This window comes from Ursus arctos, unplaced genomic scaffold, assembly GCF_023065955.2.
Source record: "Ursus arctos isolate Adak ecotype North America unplaced genomic scaffold, UrsArc2.0 scaffold_16, whole genome shotgun sequence".
NCBI classification, from domain to species: Eukaryota; Metazoa; Chordata; class Mammalia; order Carnivora; family Ursidae; genus Ursus; species Ursus arctos.
In genome coordinates, this window is record NW_026622830.1 from 50,173,259 (window position 1) to 50,198,182 (window position 24,924).

At 47.7% G+C, this 24,924-nt stretch overlaps 2 protein-coding genes and 2 long non-coding RNA genes across 5 annotated transcripts in view; 1 reads left to right on the forward strand and 3 right to left on the reverse strand.

Moving 5' to 3' along the window:
• Positions 1 to 24,924, reverse strand: part of LOC125281422 (dual oxidase 1-like) — a 233,379-nt gene that overhangs the window by 101,278 nt on the left and 107,177 nt on the right.
• Positions 1,520 to 24,107, forward strand: LOC125281417 (ral guanine nucleotide dissociation stimulator-like). Of its 2 annotated transcripts, XR_007188628.2 has the most exons (9): positions 1,520 to 1,770; positions 3,626 to 3,863; positions 6,263 to 6,425; positions 7,064 to 7,279; positions 7,646 to 7,750; positions 8,258 to 8,327; positions 8,656 to 9,382; positions 9,763 to 9,884; positions 22,134 to 24,107. XR_007188628.2 is itself a non-coding variant. In XM_057312819.1 (5 exons), the coding sequence occupies exons 1-5, from the start codon at positions 6,333 to 6,335 to the stop codon at positions 8,703 to 8,705; spliced, it is 534 nt and encodes a 177-aa protein (XP_057168802.1). In that variant the 5' UTR covers positions 5,911 to 6,332; the 3' UTR covers positions 8,706 to 9,363. The 2 variants fall into 2 exon arrangements, 1 of the variants encoding a protein (XP_057168802.1); XM_057312819.1 differs by lacking the exons at positions 1,520 to 1,770; positions 3,626 to 3,863; positions 9,763 to 9,884; positions 22,134 to 24,107 and having other exon boundaries at positions 5,911 to 6,425; positions 8,656 to 9,363.
• LOC125281421 (uncharacterized) lies at positions 3,516 to 6,124 on the reverse strand. Its single transcript, XR_007188636.2, has 2 exons — positions 6,016 to 6,124; positions 3,516 to 4,558 (listed from the first exon to the last, which is right to left on the reverse strand). It is a non-coding gene; the product is annotated as an uncharacterized LOC125281421 (long non-coding RNA).
• On the reverse strand, positions 12,062 to 19,497 carry LOC130543836 (uncharacterized). The gene is made up of 2 exons (XR_008959498.1): positions 18,019 to 19,497; positions 12,062 to 17,494 (listed from the first exon to the last, which is right to left on the reverse strand). It is a non-coding gene; the product is annotated as an uncharacterized LOC130543836 (long non-coding RNA).

Sequence of the window (24,924 nt, forward strand, 5' to 3'; positions counted from 1 at the left end):
ACCTTAACCAGTACTGACATGGTAGTAAGAAAGATTCATGGAGTTGGCATTTTGATCTTTTTTAAAAAAGAAAATGAGCAGAGAATATAATATATGAAGACTCCTCACTTTTACTTGGGAGTATGCAAAGTTTCCAATTCACATCAAGAAACCAAATACCTTGAGTGAAAGATCTGTCTTGCAGCAGATCGTCTATGCCATACGTCTTCCAAAAACATGGCCGCGAGGGGCAGCTGGGTGGCTCAGTCGGTTAAGCCTCCGACTCTTGATCTCTCAGCTCAGGTCTTGATCTCAGTCAGGGTAGTAAAAAAATAAAGTGGCCACTAAAATTATACTACCACTGCTATAGTTGGTTAGTCAAAAAGTTCTTTGTTTTCCTTTTTCCCACTTGAAAGCTAGGAAAGTCTTCACAATTGCTGTTATCATCTGTTACCAATTATTACAGTGCTTATTTAGTAATTCTTTCTAGAAAAGTAGGCCCTGACACCTTTTTAATCTTGCACAAGATAATCTTAGAGGCTGTCAATATTTAAATTCACCCACTTGACTTTTGAGCATGTTTATTTTAATTTCTTCAGTCCGTTTGTGCATCTATTTTAAGATGTTGTGTTGATAGATTTCATTCCCAGGTGAGCCAGAGAATTGTTTGTTCCCAGATCCTTTGAATTTGTACTGCTGAACACAAGGGAGACTTAAGAAGGCATAGGATCTAGGTAGATGGTACCCATCCACCTTCATCACCAGACTGACAACTCAGTCTCCTAAACTGAAGGGTCACTGGTGTCGTCTGTGTCAGTAGTAACACAGTGGTAACTTTACTGTAGTGCCCCTAAGCAGTCACTTACGACTACGTAACAGGCCACATCTGTGCGTCTCACCATTTTCTACTGAAACACCCCTGACAGGAATGGACAGTGAACTTGTACCCCAAAGGTCTGAGGTAGAGTGTAGACCTGTTGGCTGGTCATCCAAGTTTTTTTAAATCTGTTTTTATCTCAAGAATTCACATAGGTTTTATATCCTACTGCCTAATATCATTCTCCTAGTCAAGGTATATGCACCTGGAAGCTCTGTACTGTTGACCATGTGGCCGTGCCGGTTTCCTGCCTCCCTACAGCTACTAGAGATCTGCGCCCGTGTTGGGTGGTGCTGGCCGTGCTTCCTACCTGCAAAGTTCATGTGCTGGGAGATTTCACAGCAATCAGATGGTTTTTCCCAGCCACTGTCTGACCACTGCTCCTCTTCCTCTCCCCGTCCCCGACCCCAAAATTTCTCACCCAGAAGCAGTGATCCTATCTTACTGTTTTCCCCTTTTCTTTTGAGGTAATGTAAAAAGAAGTCTTCAGAAACTTTTCTGATTCATAAATTTTCTAAAGTTGCACTATTAATTTGTATTAATAGTTTTTTTCTAGGAAAGGTCTTTCAAGTGTGTCAGGTGATTCTAAGAGAAGCATTTTAAAAAATCTTGAGTATGTGTTGGTACCACTTGCCTTAGTTGAAATGACTCCAAGGTGATTGTTTAGTAGAGGGAAATTAATATCATTATCTTTAAGAAAAATTTGTTCAGATTTATGTGTTTAGTTCCATTTATATGTTTACTGTAAAATTTGTTGATTTCAAGGTATTTTTGACCAATGCAGCAAACGTCTTTTTGTTGGAACCATGTCCTGAAGTTCCCATGCTCTTAAGAGAACAAGCTGATGCCTGTAAAGCTGTTTTGATTATTCGTACGCGCATGATAATGGAGCTTACAATGAATAAAAAGACATGGTAAGTTTATTTCAAATTCATTAATTCTGTAAAACATGTTTCTGTTTTTCAACATAATAATTAGAACGTCAAAGCCTCCACTTACTGATGGCTTTACAAAGTGAACAGTAAGATGATAATCAATCTTCTGTAACAGTTTCTGTGAATTATGAAGAAGGTAAGTATCCAGCACTTTGATAGTTTATTTTTATTATTGGCTTTAAAAATGTTACTGAATGAAAAGTAGTCATATTACTTAATAGTAGATTTTTCCATTTTAAATTGTCATCAGACTGCTTTGTGGAAAAGCAATGCAACTGGTGTTTTCTATCATTCTTCATAAGCCCAGGAGCGGTTGTTAATTGCTCTGAAATGCTGTTAACTGATTTTTATTGCTTCCAATTTGAAGCTTTGAATTCACTTTGGAAAACCAATTATCTGAAATGACAGACTGTCAGAATGACCGAATAATAGTACCGTCAAACATATAGTGGCGTCATGAAAATGTGCTTATGCGAAATGTTTTCGTTTTTCTCCTTTGTTTTTGTTTGGTGTCTCTGTATTTATAATACCCCGAAAGTACACAGTGCTGTGGGTTTTTCCCATGCCCCCGTCCCATGATGAGCGCATCACTCCAGCTTAGGAGGTGCTTTCAGACGTTGTCAGCAACAGAGACCTCAGAGCCACTCTGTAACCCTCTTTCTTCATGCCCCTCAGTTCTAGTTGTAAAATGCCTCTCCAGCCTGTCCTTTACGTGTTCCTCCCACCCATCGCTGCCCTGGGGCGGCCTGGCTGGGTCAGCCCTGCTGTCAGTGGGCTTTGGCCTCTGTGCTCAGTGCTCAGGGCTGCTGCAAACCAGCTCTGGTGGCCACTTCCCTCCTGGAAGTCCTCAGTGGGGCCCCGTTACCACACCTGTGTTCTGGATGCTTTTTCTTTTCTTTTTTTTTTTTTAGTTTTATTTATTTATTTAACACAGATAGAGACAGCCAGCGAGAGAGGGAACACAAGCAGGGGGAGTGGGAGAGGAAGAAGCAGGCTCACAGTGGAGGAGCCCGATGCAGGGCTCGATCCCATAATGCTGGGATCACGCCCTGAGCTGAAGGCAGACGCCTAACCGCTGTGCCACCCAGGCGTCCCCTGGATGCTTTTTCTGGATGTCCTTGAGTCAGCACTAAAGGGAAAGCTCTGTGTGCACCTGGTGGAAAGCAAAGAAATGAGGCAGGACTGACCTGGCAGGGGCCCCTAGGGCTGTGGAGTCCAGCCTTTTCCTTTCTCCCATGAAGGGAGGGTGGGCCCAAAGGAATCCCATCAGGTAGCAAGTTCACTGGTACAGAAACCACAGGAATCAAAATGATTATTTTAGGATGTAAATTCCAGGGGCGCCTGGGCGGATCAGTCGTTGGGCATCTGCCTTCGGCTCAGGGCGTGATCCCGGTGTTCAGGGATCAAGCCCCGCATCAGGCTCCTCTTATGGGAGCCTGCTTCTTCCTCTTCCACTCCCCCTGCTTGTGTTCCCTCTCTCGCTGGCTGTCTCTCTCTCTGTCAAATAAATAAATAAAATCTTAAAAAAAAAAAAGAAGTAGAATAGTTGTTATACCGAGAGTTTTGTCTTCTCCCAAGTTACAGCCAGGACTAGCTGCAGACACCAGGGGATTTTGAACCAGTAGTTTTGTTCATGATAATAGCTGATTTCTCCGTAGCTCAGATCCTGATTACAGTTGATCAAATAAATTTTGAGACGCTAAAAGAAAATCAAGATCAAGTGCTTTTTATTTTAAAGTTCATTTTATTCCTAGTAATTTAAAATATTTTGTTAAAACTCATTCTTCTTCCAAATGAGGGTGATTCAGTTCTCTTGTTGGCTCGTTGGTTTTAGACGCTCATGGTGGCGTGGATCCGAGCAAACCTGTGTGTGTACATTTCTCGAGAGCTCTGGGATGACTTCCTTGGTGTGCTGTCCTCCCTCACGGAATGGGAAGAACTCATAAACGAGTGGGCCAACGTCATGGACTCCTAGACAGCAGTGCTGGCGAGAACTACTTACGGAGTTGAGATGACAAACCTACCTCTAGACAAACTAAGTGAACAAAAGGAAAAGAAGCAGCGAGACAAAGGTACTTCTACTCTTACAGAGAAATACCAGATGTCTGAGATGGAGGCGGAGTGTGTCTATACATATAGGCAATTAATGCGTGGAATTTTGGAATAAACCATACAGGCCGTGTCTTTTTAATGGTGGTGTCGGATGGTGTTTCATAGCACTCTGTCCTCGTAGTAAGGATGATGAATTTATGAACGGGCTGTGGAGGAAGAAAGAAGATGAAGGGGAATAGCAGTAGTAGCAACAGGAATAATAATAATGGCTCGTGCTTGTATGTATTCTCTCTCTTCACCCTCTTGGTAACTTCTGAGTTACTATCCAGGTATCACAGACAGAAACTGAAGTACAGAGAGTCCATGGTGATGGGCTCACTCAAGGTACCTAGCTGAGAAGTGGGAAAGCCAGAAATCGAAGCTGGGCAAGTCCAGCTCCAGGCACCACACTAGAAAGACGTATTCCAGTGCCTGCTTAGGCAAGCTAGAAAAATTCTGAGTGTTTCAGATGGGAGTCATTTTGGCTTTTTTTGTTTCTGGGTAAAAGTTGTTTTGAGACCTCGAGTCAGATCAAGGTGGAAAACATCCATGGTGGTTTCTACTGGGGCAACAGTTTGTCTTCATTACTGCTTGAAGGCTGTGACACAGTCTTGGGATTAATTCCCTTGTACTCCAATTTATTGTGTAAAGATTTTGAGGCAGTTCATAGAAGTACCTATAATACAATAGATAAAATGGGTAAGGACACTGGGGCAAATTTAAAGGGAGCGGAGTTGCCGGAGTGGTTAAGATGCCAGAGAGCCCCGTATGCTTGCTAGGGATGGAGAAGGGGAGCAAGCTTAGATGTGACTCTGATCTTCACAGGGTTACAGCAGAGGATCACAGATTCCAAATGGGGAACATCGACAGCTTAGGTGATACATAGCTTTTCTTGGTCCTAAAACTTGGGAGGAGTTTCTTCTCCCAAGATGCATAAAGTATACATTGCTTGCTTTGGGTAGACTATAGCCTCAACAATAGCCTTATTATAGACTGTATCAGCTTTTCCTGTGTGACAGATCACCCCAAAACATAGTGACTTAAAGGAACAGCCAGTTGTTTAAATCCTGATTTTATGAGTTGGCAATTTGGGTTGGACACAGTTGGGAGTTCTGCTGGATTCCCTCCTGTGTTTGTAGTCAGCTAGGCTGTCAAATAATCAGCCAGGCAGCTCTAGGGTTGGCCAGCTGTCAGCTGGGGCAGTGATGGGGGACTTGGCCACATACCTTTTATTGCCCAGCAGGCCAGCTCAGGCTTTTTTTGATGAGGTTTTAGGTTTCCAGGAGCAGCAACAGGGCAAGCCCAGATTTTCCAACGCATTTCAAATCTCTGCTTGCTCATTTTGCTAGCAAAGTAAGTCATGTGATGAAGCCCAGGGTCATTGTGGGAGAGGCCCACAGAGGATGTGGATGTGGGGAGGTGTGAACCAATTATGGTGATTACTTAACCATATAAACATGTCATTAATGGGACTGATTCTTATAATATCTTCGCTGCAGTCTGTGAGTGGCTGTATTTATTTATAGGAAGGTAAACAATCTGAAAAACACTGTTTATGGAATGATACAGAATGAATTCAATTATGTAATTAATGCCTTTGTCAAATATTTCCGATTGATCTATCATCTTGCTTATGAGGAGATAATGCTAAGTGAAATAAGTCAAGCAGAGAAAGACAATTATCATATGGTTTCTCTCATCTATGGAACATAAGAACTAGGAAAATCGGTAGGGGAAGAAAGGGATAAAGAAAGGGGGGGTGATCAGAAGGGGGAATGAAGCATGAGAGACTATGAACTCTGAGAAACAAACTGAGGGCTACAGAGGGGAGGGGGGTGGGGGAATGGGATGGGCTGGTGATGGGTAGTAAGGAGGGCATGTATTGCATGGTGCACTGGGTGTTATGCGCAACTAATGAATCATCGAACTTTGCATCAAAAACCAGGGATGTGCTGTATGGTGACTAACATAATATATTTTTAAAAAAATTTTTTTAAATTAAAAATAAAAATGAATTCAAATGTTCATTATAGAAATACTTGCCTTCTAAGCGCTGGATTTGTGGAAACAAAATATACTCTCAGGAACCTGGGTGTGAAAACGACCCATAGGTGGCAGCCGCCAGCACATTACCTGTGCAGAAATCTCTGTCTCGGTCTCTTATCTCCTGTATTTCTCTTGGATCCTTGACCACTCATTTGAAATACTTGACCAGAGCTCTAGGAGAGGAAAGCAGAGAAGTGGTACCTAATTTTGCAACAAGAGAAGCTGCCGATTATATACAGTTGGATTTATGAAATCTGCTGAGTAACACAGGCTGTGCAATGAATGATAAGGAAGTCAGCCTTTAGATTATTTTTCTTGTCTTATCCTTTATCAGGCTGTGTTCTGTTCTCCGAAAGGAGCCACCGTGGGGAGATCCTGTTCTCTCAGCTGGCGGAGCCACCCGGATGTGGCCGAGCCAGTGTGATCGAGGAGCGCCACCACATCTGGGGCACGGGGAGCTGAGAAAGCAAGAAATATTGTTCGCCAGGATACAACTGGTAAACGTTTATTTAAGTGTTTCTCTGAGGTCCAGTTGCTATCTAAGATGGATTTATAGGAATAAAATGTTTTAAAAGCTTTAAAATTCGACTCAGAACATAAATACATGGCCTTTTATTAAGTAGGATGTTTCTGTATCTTTTAATTGTCTCTTCTGTTCTCTTCAAATCTGTTTTTGATACTTATTTCTGAATCATTCATTGTGAAAAAGAACTTGAGCTGTCACTACTGAGTGAGATATATGTGCAAAAGAGAGAAAATAGATATTTTGTTAGAAGCCTAAAACAAATAGATTCTCAGTAATCGCACAGCTGCATCATATTGTTGAGGAGCGTGAATCTTAGTGTGGCGCTGTTCCAACACAGAAAAAGAGAATAATGCACATAGTTTGCAGGACTGGAGGGGGATATTGAAGTGCCTTGCTTCTGTTGGGAAGTGGAGCTTTACATGCCTGGGGCTGTTGTCCTTCTACCCTGTTCCCTCAGTGAAAAACAATGGAATGAAATCCACGGTCTCCACCCAGGCTCAGGCCAGATTCTCAGCTCCCTGAGGTCCAGCTCTGACCTGTGACCCCTACGTAGGACATGAGTCTTGCATGGGAAATGGCTGGGTGAACCAATGTCCCCCTGTTCTCTAGGAGCTGTTCAAGAAGCTGCTGCCCCATCAGTGCCTGAGCTCCGTCTGGTCCAAGCGCAACAAGCCTGGCAGTGAGCACCTGGCACCCACGGTCTGGGCCACTGTCGCCCAGTTCAACGGTGTGGCCAAGTGTGTCATCACCACCTGCCTTGGCAACCCAAGCATGACAGCCCGGGACAGGGCCATAGTGGTGGAGCACTGGATCAAGATGGCCAAGGTATGCAACGTGAAGCCCAGCCGAGGTATCTCCTGAGTCTCAGGCACTGCTCTTCCCTTGATCAGGTCTCAGGGTGGAAGGCCCTGGTCTTTGCCCTAGGACTGTGCAGTCCCTAGGGTCTTCCGTCCAGGGACATGCTGACCTCGCCTTGTGTGGCCCTATGCTGGGATTCTCCGTTTCTGCCTGACTCCTTCCTTGGAGTGAGGTAAAATCCTCCTCCTCCTCTTGGCCTCACGTGTGCCCTTCGGCAGGTACCTGGACAGCGGCTTCCTCCAGCAGGAGCGCTTTCCCCTGAGGGGGACTGAAGCTTGAGAGCCAATAAGGTGCTGGCTCCCCACGTGACAGCCCATTCTCTTCCCTCCCCAGGCCTGTCAAACCCTGAGGAACTACTCCTCCTTCCGTGCCATCCTCTCGGCTCTGCAGAGTGTCTCCATTCACCGCCTCGAGAACACGTGGGGGGAAGGTTTCCAGGTGAGTAGGCCTCTCTCCATGGAGGGACCAGGATGGACGAGGGAACTCCCAGAGGCTTGTCTTCTTCCCCCTCAGGCAGCTTGGACCTTCTGGGAGGCGGCAAACCCCGACCACAAGAACTTGGCTGGTGGGTGCGTCTCTCAGCCTCCCTGGTGAGGAGGCCACCATGCCTCCCGCTTTAGAAATCAGTTTTGCCAAATGTCCCACACGGGGCTGAGCTGCATTAAATCTCTTCACGTGTTTCCTTGACAGCAACTAAGCTCTCTGCCCATTTGAACCCCAAATTGACCCAAACAGCGTTTCTCAATGAATATGGGAAGGGAAGCCCAGGACGAGCCACATGAGAGCTCCCTCCCATGTCCTACAAAGACCTTAGTGCTCAGAGGATCCCAGAAGAAACCCTCAACCAGGCAGGTTGACACTTTGGGGTTCTCAAAGAAAAGGCACTCGCACTCAACCCTGCCACATTATTCGTCCATTGATCCTGCCTCCCTTGCCTCTCTTCAGGAAGCCATTGAGGATCTTTCAAAAGCTGTGCAGCAAGGACACCACACAGGGCAGGAACCTGCTCATCAAGGTAGCCTGGAAGTTGCAGGTCTGGAAAGAGAGGAGGGGTGGGAGGGAACAGGGTCCTGCGAGGATGAAGTCGGGAATGGTCTGAAGCATTCCTTGGGGAGGGGAAGCCTTTGGCATGAATGTGGTGACAGCCTAGGTGAGGATGCCGTTGGCGGCGAGGGGGCAAGCAGGTGGTGTCCAAGCAGACTCCCTAGCCTTGACACCCTCTCTCTTAGTGTCGACAGCTGCTCCACGTGGTCACCTGGGGTGGGCCAGGAGGCTGGAGCTTTTTCAGGGGAGGGTCCTTGTGGGCAACAGAGAACAGTGACTCATCCCACTCTCCCCCTTAGGACACAGGGTGTCGTGCCCTTCCTTGGCACTTTCCTCACCAAGTTGCTGATTTTGGATACCGCCATGGAGGACTATCTGGAGGTGGGTGAGCCTGAAGATTGTGGGGGATGGACCAGAATCTGGACCTTTGGGAATAGAGCACCCCTGTAATGAGCCCTGAGCTCTCAGGACTCGGCTAACCTACCCTCATGACAGCCTCAGAGCTGCACGTGTGAGGCCGGGGTCTCTTGCCCATCTCAGCAATGAGTGAGGCGAGACTGCAGTCAGGACATGGCTCCCGGTGCCCAAGACTGGTGAAGCAGCAGAGCTTCCTGAAGGCAAAGCTGCATGAGGTCTGTCTGAGTGGACCTCAGCCTCCCCCGGTGAGTTTGCTCGTGCGGAGAGAATGAAGTCAGGACCCTTCACATCAGCAAGCACCTCCGTAGCCGCAGCAGCCCCTTCCTGCCTGAGGCTTCGGCCTCCCCTACTGTCTTCCGAGAGGGTGGTGCTGCAGGGTCCCGACCTGTAGCCAGTCCATCTGCCCCATGTCCTCCTTTCTCTGGACCCCAGAGCCTGGCCTAGATCCCAGGCCCACTATCTGTGTATGCACGGCCCCTCACGGGTCCTGGCCATGGTGCAGCATGAGAAGGGATGGGAATCAAGTGCTCCTAAGAACCAGGGGCCTCATTCTGATGGACTTTGTCTGCATTCCAGGGGAATGAGATCAACCACCACAAAAGAAATAAGGTGAGCATATGTGGCACTTCCCGCAGGGAAGGGTAGGGAGTGGGCCTCAGAGATGTCCCTGGGAAGAACATTGCTTGGCTCCATCCCCTCCACCTCACATTTCCTGGGATCCCTTGAGAAGAAAGCAGTGCAAGTCCCATCCCGTTAGGAGATGGGGACAGAGCATGGCATCCAGGAGGACTTCCCGGAGGAGGGGCTACTGATACTCACCTCTGAGAACAGGTGGAGACCGGATGAATCTGCAGGGAGGAGGATGGCCATGTGTGCCAGGACCTGGGATGGGTCCCCGGTCCCGCTGCTCAACCCTCACCAGACCCTGCAGCTCCCCCCCCCCCCCCCGCCAGGCTCCCTATGCATCCTGTGCTTCTCTCTCTGCTCAGGAATACCAAGTCATGACGGACATCATGCTGCTCCAGGTGGCTGCCGAGAATTACACCCTAGAGCCCGAGGATCCTTTTTGGGCCTGGTTCCAGGCTATGGAGCCGCTCAGCGAGGCTGAGAGGTGAGGCCCATCAGGAGCTGGGTCGGTGAGGTTCGGGGTGCACTCTTTCTGCTGGCCACTCCTGGGATCCTCCTTCCCTGGGCAGCCTCAGGCCTTGTTGCCGGGGCGCCAGACTCCAGCTGTGGGCAAACACTGGCAGGGACTCTTGAATGGAAGCTCCTGGGCAACTCACAGGTGTCCCTCTGTCCTTAGCTACACCCTGTCCTGCCAGCTGGAGCCCCGGTCCTAGCTGGTCAGCAGCACTCAAGAAGGAGAAGAACTGGCCGCAGTCAACCTCAGGGCTGAGCAAGTGTCCAGTGGCCCAGCAGGGATTCCTCAGCAGCTGCCTTATGGGCGGTCCTTGCGCCCTATTTTCTCCACACCCCTTCCCCCCATCTATTTCCTTATGTAGGGGGCACCATTTAGTTGTTTTAAATAGTACCGTGATAGATTTGCATGTTAGGAGATTAAAGCCCTTTTTTTGTTTTAGAGCCCAGGTGTGTGGTTTGGGTCTTTTACTTCCTGCAGTAATGGAAAACTTGCACAGACTCTCATATTCGTTCCTGACCTAGGAAATCTTCCAGAGTCATCAGCTACTGTATGTGGGAGGAAGGAGAAGTGCCAGCCCTTCTCCCTAGCCACTGGAGGGCACCCCCAAATCCCCCTTACTCAGAGCATGGGTCCATTTCAGTCAATGAATTTGGGCAAACAGCAGAGACAGCCCCTCAGAACTCCTGAGATTTAGAGGTTGCAGGGACTTTCCCAGGAATAGCAACAACCACTGAGAGTGGGAGTCTTTAAGACTTGTACGCCCCAGAACTCCTTCCTGCCCCAGAACTGGGGTTGCCTTTCTCCGCTCTAAGGCCAGGAAGACTGTGTCCTGCTTCTTCCGTTGAGATGCTTTTTTGGTTTTGTGTTTGGTTTTGTATTGCCCCCGTATTTGGAACTTGTCGTATTGTAGTTCAATCTCTGGAACTGCATCAGCACCTAGTGGGGAAAAACACGGAAGGAGATCAAATCCTGCGTGTGAAGGGGACAAAGCCAGAGGAAGATAATTTGCAGATGGACTCAGGGCAGGCACGACTTTCCAGCCTCAGTCTCCCCGTTGGCCGTTTACCAAGTTTGGAATCTTTCTGGGATTCTTGTCAATGATCTCTGGATTCCCTTTCCTGCTTGTTTTGTGTGTTGGGAAAAGATGGGAGGGGTACCTTAAAGGGCACACCTGAGCCTGGTTCCATGAACATCTATGCTGACCTAGGAGCCAGGATTTCCAGCCTTCGTGCATCTCCTTATGCAGTTCTTCTGAAGCAGCAGTTCCCTCCAGGCCCCAGGCTCTGGGTCAGATGCACAATAGCTACTGTTCCCTGGCTGGCATCTGATGGATCAGGGACGGGCTCTTTCTTGCCAGGATAATGGGCCATATCCTTGACCAGAGAAACCCCACACTCTCCTTGCTGTCCGTCATGACTTTTAGGTCCATGTTTTCTGAAGTCCATCATCTCTATATTTTTTATAATAATTTTTTTATTATGTTAGTCAGCATACAGTACTTCTCTAGTTTTTGATGTAAAGTTCCATGACTCATTACTTGCGTCTAACACCCAGTGCACCATGCAATAGGTGCCCTCCTTAATACCCAACACCAGCCTATCCCAATCCCCCACTCCCCTCCTCTCTGAAGCCCTCAGTTTGTTTCCCAGTGTCCATAGTCTCTTGTGGTTCATTCCCCCTTCTGTTTACCCCCCCTTTCTTCTCCCTTTCTTCTCCTACTGATCTTCCTACTTCTTATGTTCCATAAATGAGTGAAACCATATGATAATTTTCCTTCTCTGTTTGACTTGACTTAGCATTATCTCCTCCAGTCCCGTCTATGTTGCAGCAAATGTTGAGAAATCGTTCTTTTTGATGGCTGAGTAATATTCCATTGTCACTAATATTCAACAGTTTACACACTCAGTCTCAGTTTGCACACTTACACTGACTTGTCCGAAATTAGGTACTCAGCCTGAGCCCCCAGACCTACTGGGTCCCCTGCACATTGAAAGTGAGCAGATGAGAAGCATCTCGCATGCAACTGGTTGCCAAAACAAAGCAGGGGTACGAATACTTCTATCAGACAAAACAATATAAAAAAAAAAAGAGTAGTGAGTCACAAAGAAGGACACTGTGTCCCAATCATGGAGACAATGCAACAAGAAGATAGAACAATTTTAAATTTTTAGACACCCATCATAGGAGGACCCAAATACATAAAACAGTTAATAACAAAAAGCAGGCAACTAATTGACTGTAATACAATACAGTAGGGGATCTAACACCCCCCTTCTATTAATGGACACATGATCCAAACTGAAAATCAACAAGGAAACAGTGGCTTTGGGTGATGCACTGGTTTTAACAGACGCATGCAGAACATTCCATCCTCCAACAGCACATACTCATTCCTTTCGATTGCACATGGAACGTCCTCCAGAGCAGATCACATATTAGGCTACCGAACAAGTCTCTACTAATTCAAAAAGATGGAAGTCATGGCATACATCTTTTCTGACCACAATGGTATGGACTAGAAATCAACCACAAGAGAAAAACCTGGAAAGACCATGAACACAAGGAGGTGAAAGAACACGCTCCCGAGAAATGAGTGGGTCAACCAGGAATTCAAAATAGGAAAAAAAATTACATGGAATCCAAGAACAATGACAAGACAAGCATCCCAAAACTTTGGGATACAACAAAAGTGAATCTTAGAGGACCGGATACAGCAAGACAGGCCAGCTCCAAAAGCAAGAACAATCTCCCATCCCATCACCTGACACAAAGGGATCTAGCATAAGAACAACAGAGAGCTCTAGAGCAGGGGATCAGCCTTGGCGCATTGGAGCTCTTGCTGTTGGGCCCATGCATAGCTTCTGTCCTTGCTCAATTTCCCAGCAGGTATGGTGTTCTTTCCTTTCCTGCACAACAACTCCCACCATGTCCACCGGGGAATCAACCCTTTATGGAATTCTAGAATGCTAGAAACTGCCAAAAAGGCCCAGGAAACAACCATGCCTTCCCCATTTGGTATATCAAGGTGCCGATTAGCTTTCTCTTTGGGGAACATTCAACAGTGGTTTTTGAGACATCGTCTTAGGCCTGGATCCCCTGGGGATCTCGTGAAAATACAGATTCTGATTCAGTAACACTGGGAGGGACCTGAGACTCTGCATTTCCAACACGTCCTCTGCGGATGCTGAGGCCACTTGTCCACGGACCACCCTGACAAACGGCGCCAGCAGGCCATTTGACCAAAGTTATCTGTTTCACCACTGAAAACAGAATTTTCAGCAACAGTTTGGCTGCAACGAGGAGGCCTTTTTATTGCCGGGAAGATAAACAGCCAGGGCAGGGCTTTGTCCACACCTGCAGGCCTCTCCTCTTCTTCTCTTCCAGGGAATATGGAGGCAGGATGGAAGGAGGTCAATAGTTTAGGAGCTTCTTTAGGTCAGTGGGTTTTCTTTCCTGTGCCCTCCTGTATCTCTGCAATGTGTGCAGAGCACAAAGTCCTTCCAAGAGGGATGGCCGAGGCTGAAAGGGGGTAAGGTGGGAGCCTGAGCTCCTGAGTCAGCCCTGGCACGTGGGCAGAGGCAGGTGCTAGGGGCCACTCTGTGTGTGGTGCACGGGCTCCCTCACAAGTCCCCATGAACGGGCCAGAGGAGCTTCAGAGAGGACGGGCAGAAGACCCAATATTGCTCCAGGCGACAGAGGAGGGAAAAGACTGAGGTTGGTTCATGGCTGAATGGGCTTGGATGTGGCTGCAGGATGGAAAGTGGCTGCAGATATACTACAGCCCCGTTCAGGGTAGTCTTGATAGAATGCAGCGATGGGAAATTCTTTCGAGCATTTCAAAATTCTTTCAATTCTTTCAGGTGGTATGGAAAGAAAAGCAGCCTGAGGAAAGAATATACATTGGCTCATGGCAGTGGTAGATGATTTGACTTGTTGCTCAGGGACTGGGAGGAAGAAGATTTATGACAATTAGTCGTGGGGAACAGACATGTAGGTGGACCCATGGGAGTGGGCACCAGGTATGATGATCTTTGCATCACACATTGACATCCGCCCAAGCGCATTCAACCTGGAAAAGGCACTAAGCAGCCGAGTACATCTTGGCCACTTGATATCCATTCTAGCCTCTCACATTGCCCATCCCAGTGCTAGCATAACGGGCTCAGGAATGGACATGGTGACAAGGATGGAAGGCAGGGCCCCAAGACCTTCCCATTTCTTCTTTCAGCAACTATGCTCTGAGCGCTCAGCCTGTGCCAGGTGAGTTGGTGCGCCCCAGTGCAGTCTGCAAATGGCCAAGTTGTTTCTGCTGTTCTGATGGAGAACAGCTTGAAAGCAAGATGTGTGAAAGAACAGAGCAGATATTATACTCCAGTTACCAGCACAGTGTAGTAGGGAGGGCTAGGGAGTCACAGGAGAGGAGGGTCTGGAAGGCCTCCACATGGTGACATCTGCTGGTAGCAGATTGACAAGAGGGAGCAAGAGCTGCACACCTCTGGGAACAGTGTGTCAGGGAGAGGGCACCGCTGGGGCCAAATCTCTCAGACAGAAACTAGTTTGACCAGAGAAGATTCGGAAAGTGGCCAGAGTGGCTGGTGGAGGCTGGGAGGTGAGAACAAGAGATGGCAGTGGATGGGAGGGCCAGGTGCCGAAGCCTGGTCAACTGAGTTAGCTATCCGTTTGTCTCTGAGAACACTACTAGAAAGCTTAGCACTTCTGAAGCGTGATATTTCCTAGCTCCCAATTCGGGGGGGCCTGGAATCTCCGCACAGTTGAGACTGGGTGTTTCTGCCCCCAGGTCTCTGTGTGATGCAATCTGCGCCTCACCCGAGGCCCAACTGTGGTAAGATTTGCTCCCAAGTCACTGATGTGACTAATGTCAGGATTTAGCTCAGACTCAACAAAGTGGGTTTAAGCGAAATCCTGAATTTGAGTTCTTTTCTGCCTATTAGCCTGGGCACTCCCTAGGTTCCTTCCTCTGTGGGCCTTTATGTAGGGCAGTTCTAAACACCAGTGCTTGCTTCCCCAGTGCAGGGATACAGGAAAGAAAGGAAGGGAACAGAAGAGAGTAACAGGAAAGTGACAATGTTCTGTCATATTCTCTTGGTCAGAAACCTATTAGCAACCAGGCAGTGGATAGACAGGGAGGTATATAGCACGGGTGGGGATCCCTGGGAGCCACTGTGGAGTCAACGTGGTGGTATAGTCACCACATTTCATCCAGACCATGAAACGGAGGTAAGCTTTAAAGTCGATGTGTGTTATGTTAACATGGGTTTGACTCCTGTGTGGCACTTAAGAGACAAAAAGAAAGAACAAAGAGAAAACAAACAAAAAACCAGTCTCAAATGTAGAGCACAGACTGGGGATGGCCAGGGGGGGGATGGGTGAAATAGGTCATGGGGATTAAGAGTACACTTATGGTGCTGAGCACTGAGTAATGTACAGAACTATTGAGTCCCTGCTGTTCACCTGAAAGGAATATAACACTGTCAATTATAGTGTAGTTTCAAAACTTAAAATCGGTCCTATGAGATCTAAGCTTAGAATACGCAGAGTTTCCTCATGAGGTCTCATCGGGCTGAACGTCAATCCACATGAAAGGTAAATGAAAATGTCCAAAGACAAAAGGACAGTCTGTTTCTATGGAAAGGCCAGGGCCCACCTCTGTGTTCACGTAAAAGGTAACGTCCTATGCTACTGGCAGTTGGAGCAGAGTTTCACTCAAGTCCTATTGGAGCGATGCTCCTCTGGTGTTCTCATTCTACTTGGTTGTGTGTCTTCACGAAGTAATTGAAATAACGATTCCTAACCTTTGTCTCGTGGATGAAGCAATATTCGACTATCGGTAGCCATCGAACGTTTGTAGCGGGAACAACTTTCGGAAAATATTTAGCATTCGTATCTCTCATCGTATTACAGATAAGGAAGCTGAAGCCCAACAAGGGCACCCGGGGAACAATAACACAGAGGAGGTTCTCCTGACACCTGGTTCAGGGTCCTAACTCATTGAGGAAGTGTGAAGAACGCCCAACCCTCCAGGGTCAATGGACATATCATTTGAACGTGTCATTTTTAAAGAAAAGTGAAATGCAGTCAAACATGGAAAGACAGAAAATAACATCCTTTTAAAGAAAATCCACTATGATCCTCTACACTGTTTCTTACGTTCCACATATGAGTGAAAACTGATGATAATCATAGGGGAAAGGAGGGAAAACTGACCGGGAAGCCATCAGAGATGGAGCAAAACCATGAGGGGCTCTTAAGCACAGAGAACAACTGAGGGTGGCTGGAGGGGAGCTGGGTGGGGGGATGGGGCAATTGGGTGAGGAGCATAAAGGAGGGCACGTGATGTGATGAGCACTGAGTGGTATATGCAACTGATGAGTTATTCAACACTACATCTGAAATAAGGATGGACTGTATGTCGGCTAATCAAATTTCAATAAAAAAACAACGGAAATCCAAGGTTCTGTGTTTTCTTGTTTTCAATACGAAAAATACCGGATGATTTCTTTTCTTCCCACAAGCAATGAAGGGAGCTAGCCTATTCAAGGTGAGGCAGTTTTCAGGGCATGCTGCCTTTTTCATTTCAGCCCTGAAGAGACTTTCAAACATGCTTTCAGTTCCAGGCCTCTTGCCCTTCGAGTCCATTCCGAGCACCCTTGACAGGGTGGCAAAAACTTTGTCTCTTCAAGGTGGGTCACCTCAAGCAGGTAACATCTGTACTTGCCACAGAGTTACTACAGGTGTGCACCCTCCATCACTTACAAGTGCCTCTCGACAAGATTTCCTCACAGGCGGCATGAATACTGGTGGCTGATGGTTTTCTCTTTGATGACATTGATCCCATTTTTTCACTTGCACGATGACTGGGAGTCGGCTCTCGGTCTCATTCCTGGTGGTGATACAGCTCTCCAGCTCCCCCTCAAACATGTCCATCTCCTCTCTCCCAGAGAGGAACCTGCAGAACTTAGGGACCATGAACTGGGAACACAGAGCAAACATATAAAGGTCTTGCCTGACTTCAGCTCAGCATAGGAGGGACATACTGTTCCCCTTTGGTTTGACCCCAGTGTAATTTAGTACTCTAACCTTCTTTGCCATTGACTCCAGACAGTGGCTCACCAAGACGGGAGGGATACGGAGTTCCTTGCAGACACGCCCACACACCACGTTCATCACCTTCTAGCATGTAAGACTATGTCCTTCATCTGATTAAGAAACTCTTCAAACGTTAATGGATCAGAGTGCAATGAAAGTCTAACTTGGAAGAAGGGCTGAGCTCGGGGATCCGTCCAGTCATATGTCTCACTGCTCCCATCATCCACGTAGGTGCTGCACAAAATGGACAAGGTCCCATTTCCAGTACACAGCTCATGCTGGCCCATCATACATATTCCTATCCTCTTGCGATCACATAGCATCATGACCCCATCATCATGCCCGTGCTTCTCCAGTTCATGCTGCTCTCTTACTCCACTAATGAACCTTTTTCATCTCGGAAGTGCAGTCCAATAATATTCATTTTCATAGCTTCACAAAATAGGATTTGGCCATGCTTTAATGGATATGACCTGCAAGGCACAAGATAGAAAAGAAAAATAAATTCACGTACAGGACATTCAGAATACTTACAATCTTTGTGACTTTAAAGACATTAGCAATGAAGTAAAAACACAATCCACAAGATGGGAGACCATATTTGCAAACTGTCTATCTGGCAGGGGCTCAATATCCAGAATGAATAGAGATCACATGAACTCAACAACAGACAACAAAATGAATGCAATGCGTGAATGTGCAAATTGGGAATAGGCATATCCTCAAAGATGTGCACGTGAAAAGAAATTTGAAAAGATACATCACTAATGTTAAGGGAAATGCAAATTATAAAAAGCAATGAGATGCCATTTTACATCCTTTAAGATGACTCTTCCAAAAAAAAAAAAAAAAAGCAATCAGAAGGGAAAAAAAGAGCAAGTGTTGGCCAAGATGTGGAGAAGATGGAAGCCTTATTCAGTGTGTGTGGTAGGAATGTTTAACAGCATAGTTGTGAAATCAGTATGGTAGTTTCAAAAAAAATGAAAATCAGACTTACTATGTGTTCCAGTAACTCCACTTCTGGGGTGTATACCCAAATTAATTGACAGCATGGTCTTGAAGACATATCTGAACACACATTTTCATGGCATCATTATTCATAATAGCTAACCCATGAAAGCAATCCAAGTATCTGTCGAGGGAGGAACAGATGTTGTATGTACACATATTGGAATAGCATTCATTCTTCAAAGTGGAAGAAGACATTGACATTTGCCACAACATGGGTGAAGCTTGAGGATATTATGCTAAGTAGATGAGTATTCATGAAAATACACACTTTGACTTCACTCTTAGGACCTACCTAGAGTAAATTGCCAAAGACAGTAGAATGGTGTTGCCAAGGGCTGGAAGTAGGCGGTCATCGGAAGTTTCTGATTCATGGTATAGAGTTTGAATTTTACAAGATACAATGAGATGTGAAGCTGGGTTACAGGGAGGTTGTTCAAACATATTAATGCATGGAATACACTTAGAATGTACTCCATGAACTTAATGGACTTAACGACATGAAAATAAATGTAAACTGCAAATACGGAGAAACGAACTCGGGACAATTTCGTCTAGCCATTTATATCCTTTCGTTTAGGTCCCATCTCAGACATTTTGCTTCAGCCATTTTCCATGAGGCGACTTTGATCAAACAAAATGTTCTCATTCTGTGCCCACTTGGAAGCTTACAATCAGAATTTTCCAAAACATGAACAGTTTTTTCAAAAGTTACTATCTGAGGTCACTTATTAAGACTTTCTATTCTTTGACAAATTGTTAAATGGAACAAAATTTTAAAATTCTATTTCATCTGCTTTAATTTTAATTCACTGATTTTTAATTTCAGAATCGACTTTCTATGCCAATGGCTTGAAGTTTTTAACCCCTAGGATAACCTACTGGCTTTCGGTTCTGCTGTTTTCAGTTTTGTTTACGTGACGTTCTTTTTACCATGTCCAATTTCCTGATGCTCTCTATGAATATTAAAATATTTTTTTGCTCCAGTTGTTTTGATACATTTGACATACAGAACTGTGTATGTTTAAGATACCTGGCGTAATGATGTTCCTTTCGTATACTGTGAAACGATCGCCAGAATAAATTTAGTCCGCCGCCATCATCATCTCTAGAGATACAAAAATGAAGTAAAAAGAAAAGAAAGAGAGGTTTTTCTTTGTGATGAGAACTCTCAGAACTTGCTCTTTTCACACCTCTCAAATACACCATAGAGCAGTAATGAACTGTAGTCCTGGGGTGTACTGTAAATCCCTATTCCTTATTGATCTGAAACTGGAATTTGTACCTTTTCACCATTCACTCAATTCCTGCACCCCCTCCGCCCTCTGCTTCTGGTTACTTCTATCTGATCTCTTGTTCTGAGTTAGTCTTCCTCCTTTTCTCTTCTTTGTCTCAGATTCCACAGTGAAGGGAAAAATAGAGATCCTGCTCCTTTGCTCTGTGACTCTGCAAAGGCACTGCGTTGAGGACCCCCGAGAAAAGGCATGGCTTTTTTTGCTGGTGTGCCTGCGTGGGGCTGTGCCACCAGAGCTGGAGAACTGGGTGCAGGGCGCTTCCTTGTCCATGGTACCTGGTGAGTTCTGCTGGAGGAACTGGAACAGGAAGAGTCAGGCAGAGGCCATTGTGGTTGTCGCCCCTGCCCAGAAACAGCTTGAAAGTTTTAGTAGCATTCTGCAGTCTAGGTGCTTAAGAGGGGAGGTGGGCTCCAAGATCTTCTCAATTATTCATTCAGTAACTACACACTGAGCACTGCCCTATGCCAGGTATCTTGCTGGGCCCGTGCGTGGAGATGAAATTACCTAGGGCTCCTTTGCTTTAGGAGCTCCCAGTCTACACATGGACCAAAGCTCCAAAGAGAACGCACGTGAAAGAAAAGAGCAAGCGCTCTGTACTAGGAATGAAGTGTGCTACGGAGGAAGGCTGGGGAGTCATTGCATGGAAAGATATGAAAGGCCTCACTGAGGCTGAGGTTGCTGAGAACAGATTGACCAAAGGGAGCTAGGCCTGCACACGTCAGGGAGCAGCGTTTCAGGAAGAAGTGACTTGTGCTGCAGACACTCAATAACAGAAGCCAGTTTGGCCAGAGGAGTGAAAAAGGCAGCCAAGGTGGCTGCAGGGACACTAGGAGGAGAGCAGAGGGGAGGGAGGAAGGCAGGGACAGATGCTGAGGCCTGGGAGACTGTTACTTATCTAGAGTTGCCCCGGGACTGCATTGCCCTGATACCCTGCACATGCAGGTGCATCGCTTTAATTTCTAACAGTATTTGTGGGTGAAGAATGCGGGCCCAAATTAGCATGGTTCCCCAGGCTCAAGGTGTGTCAGTGGCTGCGGCTGTGACCAGGGCCATACTGGAAGAGGATTTTGTCATAACTTGGCTCACGTGACTCGGGATGCCATCCGGACTCAGAACCTGAGTTCCTGTGTGTCTTTTGGCCTTGGCACTGCCTCCGTTCTCTATCCTGTGAGCCTCTGTAGATGGCAGCTCAAAACATCGGTGCTTGGTTCTGCTTCAGAGAGAGAGAAGAAGAAGGGAAAGGGAAGGAGTGAGTAGTGGAACATGATGGAAAGTAACTAGGGAGTGAGAAACTCTTTGCATGGCATGTAGAGAAGCTCTAGGCATGGTACTTCATCACGTTGAATATGTCCTGTGGGTCAAAAGCCAGTCACTGACCACTTAGCGGTTACAGTCTGATGCCTATACCACAGGTCAGGATCCCTAGGAGCCATGGTGAAAGCCGCTCCCCTCATAGACCCAAACGAGGTAACGGGGTCTCGTTCTTCATATAACGGGAAACAATTGCATGGTTTTACTACAGAGGTTGACAATGCCTGCATCTTCTTGCTTTTCCAGACCATCATGGTGCCCACCTTAAAATGAGGCCAAGAGGGAAAGTGACAGTTGCAGTATTACATGGCTGGAACCCAGGCCTCTTCTGAGCGGCCCTCCATGCCAAGTCCCACCCCTTCTTGTAATTCTTCCATCTTGAAAATTGTGCCTCAGATACACAGGGGACCACCCCACACATGTAATAAATACTCTTATCCACAGACACCAGAGGATGTCCCAAGGAAGTAGATTCTAGCCTGATCCCCACACTGCAGGCTGGGAAAGTGGGGACTACGTGAGAGACGCAATGACATAGGACACACAAGTGCGCAAAGAAACACAGAACGTAAGGTCTGAATTCAGCTCTGCCTCCTGAAGCTTCGGGCCCTAGTTCCATTTCCAGAGAGTGGTGGCTATGGCCTTTTTGGCTCATTGTGTCCAGTTCAGGAGATGACATGGGGGAGAAAGCTAAGGAGTCAACTGCCAAGAAGGGGCTCTGGATAGGTCTGACTGAACACATGGTCCCAGGGATTAGAATCTTGAAAGAGTGACCTCACTTCCTCTGTGATAGGCCCCAACTGAACTTAGAACTCTGGTAACCGGGCACCCAGATTCAAAAGACAACCTGCTCTCCAGCTCACTTGAGTGGAGACGTTCGAGAGAACAGGATGTTCTCTTGCTGCCTTCCTCCCTTCAGGGTCTCTGGGCCCAGGCAAGCCCAGAGAGAGAGACTTTCAAATAATTGTAGACGTCGGCTCAGCCCGCTTTTCCGAGCCCTCTGGACATGTGGCAGGAGACACCAACAGGTAACACGAGGCAGCTCAGGGCAGCCCACTGGAGAGCAGGCAACAACTGTGATGTCACCTCAGCAGGCCCACACCTCTTGCCCCTCATTATGTGTGTCCCTGTGTGTGTGTTGGGGTGGGGGGCTGGTTGTCTATGTGTAGAGAAGGGGACAGAGGATGTGGGACACACCCTTCCTGGGCAGAAGGAAGCTGCCAGGTGTTGGAAGCCTGGCCCATCTTTCATGTTCACACCCCAGGTCATAGCAGGCGGGATGAGAAGCTGAGCACTGGGGACCAAGCTCAACTACCTCGATGTTAATCACGAGCTCTAGAGTTTCATCCGGCTACCTCCTTGCTCGATGTCTTTTCAGCTGCCCCTCTTTGCCTCAACTGGAGAGCAGGATTTCTAATGCGGGTGGCCCCTTGTGGCAATGTCCCGGGAGGACACTAATGTCTCTTGACCCCATGTCTATGGGGCACTGCATTTTCAGAGCTGCACCCAGGAGGTCATCGAAGAGCTGGTCTGGGACTTCAACTACAACGCCCTAGACAAGTGGCAGGTGCACCAGGCCACCCAGGATCAGTGCCGCTCTGAGGTGAGAATGGGAAGAGGGTTCCACGCACCCAGGGCCCCCACACAAATATGGGGACAAACCTGGGGCCCTCCCATGGTGTTTCTATATGAGTGCCCCGCAGGCCCAACCACAAAGTCATCCCAGTATCCACACCTCCACCACCAGCTGTGGGAGAAGGTAGGAAGACACTCTTCACATAGGTGGGAATGGTAGAGAATAGTGTTCATGTTTTTTGCAGTTTGGGGCGTGGGTTATTCTGTTTCATTCTGTTTTGTGTGACTTTTCCCACAGCCATGAGTGTCTTTGCATTTTGCTACTGTTTTGAGTATTTTCTTGACTCACCCCAGCCATCCTGTGTAGAACCCAGCTCCACTGTCCTTGGAGAACGTGTCCAAGGCCTTATGAATCCTCACCCCACACAGGGTGATTGAACATAAAAGGAACGGTGGGATGAAGCCATTCTATATGTTCCTCTGTAACGTATCACCTCTCAGAACACATCGACTCATTGTATGTCCCCCGGGTCACAAGCTGTGTCCTCATATGTCTTTTTGGACCTCCGTATGGGAGGTTGTCTGCCACCGTGATTCAGCCTTTCAAGCACGGATTGGGTGCAAGGCCTCTGATGCCTCCTGGCCCAGGTAGTGGACTCTGTCTTTTCAGAGTTCAATCCAGGCCATCTTTGAGGAGCTGCTTGCTCCAAGGGCTCAGCTACTCCATCTCCCTTGACAAGCAGCAGGTGCCTCGGCCCACAACAGCATCCAATGCTGGTCTGGGGTGAGAACAGGTCCAGATTGATGTCCAATCTCAGGACCCACAGATGATCACGGCAAGGCCAGAACCCACACTAGAAACAACCGGCTCCCCTGGGGCCTGCCGAGGAAGGTGGATTTCCCCTGAACCTTTCTCCCCACCTTAGGAACAGAGCAGGCCGCAGCAGCCTAGGGAAATGCCATGCATTCCATGCTCTGGACAGTTCTCAGGCCCAACGTCTATGATCTCGAGCAGCGTTGGAGATGCTAAGCCTCTGCTTTCTCCTGTCTGCAGTAGGGATGTTGACTGATGACTCAAAGGCATACAGTTCTTAATAAAGCCTATTCAGAGAGAGAAAGGCTGTGGTGGCTCAGCTAACAAGATGTGTTGAAGTGACCAATGCTTTCTCATTTCACCCCTAAAGGCAATTGTACTTTCAAGCCTAGAGCCTTTTTCTGGGTGGGCCCTCAAGTCCCTTTTCTTGCACAAGTTCCCGAAGGGATGGGACTCTCTGGTCTGAGCACCAGACCCTGATCATCCTGGTGGTTCGTGGTGTTGAAGCTGACTCCATTGCCCCCCACACCCCCCTTCTCTACCTGGTGGGAAAAGGAATCATCCCTGTCCCTGGATGAGGCCCAGACGATGCTGAGGCTCCGAGAAGGCACAATGGAGCGTTTCGTACAGTCCCTGGTGCCATCCTTCCCAGATGGGAGCATCTCAACCACCTCAACGATCTTCTGCATGTACGAGATGTTCACTTCAGCCACACAGGTCCTGGGCCAGCAGTTCAATCGGTGAGTGCCCACCCCATGCACAGCACAGGGTGAGCCTCCCATCTACTGGGTGTACATCTCGGGAATGGCCCTACCCCTCTCTGACCTTCCCTTTCCTCTTCTGAAAACTGGGGTGGTTAAGAGGATGAACCTCATACAGTTACTGTAGGAAATCATGGGAGGAAACATGGCACGGGCTACTCTGGTGCTTGGCTCTGTAGAAAGGGCTCCTGGACGTGCTGGGCATCTTCTTGCTTAATAGTTCTCTCTCTCCGGTCAAGAAGCTCTCAAGTGCAACCCTCACAGGCCGGTGGCCCTTCTGGGTTGACGAAAGGAAATGCAAAGCAGGCAGTTTCCCCATGTGCAAAGGACTTCTGAGATTCCATCTAGATGGTTCTGGTAGTTGTCCTTTGTGTGAGCAGCTCAGGGGCACACTGGGAGCAGGCAGACCAGCCCACGGGCCACTCAGGATTTGGAAAGTGCGGGCTGGGAAGTAGTCATTCAAGAATGTATATTAAGCACCTAGGAATGTGAATGGAGAGAGGAGATACAGTGTCTGGGTCTCAGTTCTAGTCAGAGGGTCAGATAGGCACTCTGCACACCCTAAGCATGCATGTCCAATGGTTGTTAGATGTGATATCTTCGTAGCCTCCTCTAGCTTTGAAAGGATCCACCAAGAGCTGGATCATAGGACAGATGAAATGATCAAGTAAAACTGGGACAGGGGTTTGGGTCCAGAAGCAGGGCTGGCTGCCTCCACAGAGCAGGGTGGGGGACTACAGGGGTGGTGGCTGGGGAGGGATTTGCCGAACCAGGGATCTCACCGATCTCTTGATTTCCAGTGGGTGGGCTTCATCTGGGGGGCTTCATGTGAAGAAGCAAATGAGTCAAAGAAGGCTGTGGAGGGGGTCCCAGGCCCTCTGGGCGGCAGAGCACAGTCTGGGCTCAGTGGGTGCCTGAAACACCCATCCCTTTGACGGTCCCAACTTGCTCTGCCTGCCCCTCCCTGCTGACCACCCCAACCGGGGCCAAGAACCGAGGGTGTGCTGAGCCGACCACTCACAAATCTGCCTCCAACCTGAGCCTTGATACTGGTGTGCATGGAGGATAGAGTAGACCAGGCCCATGGCCAGGTAGAGGAGAGGAGAAGTGGAAAAACCAGACTCATTCAGGTTTTCTGG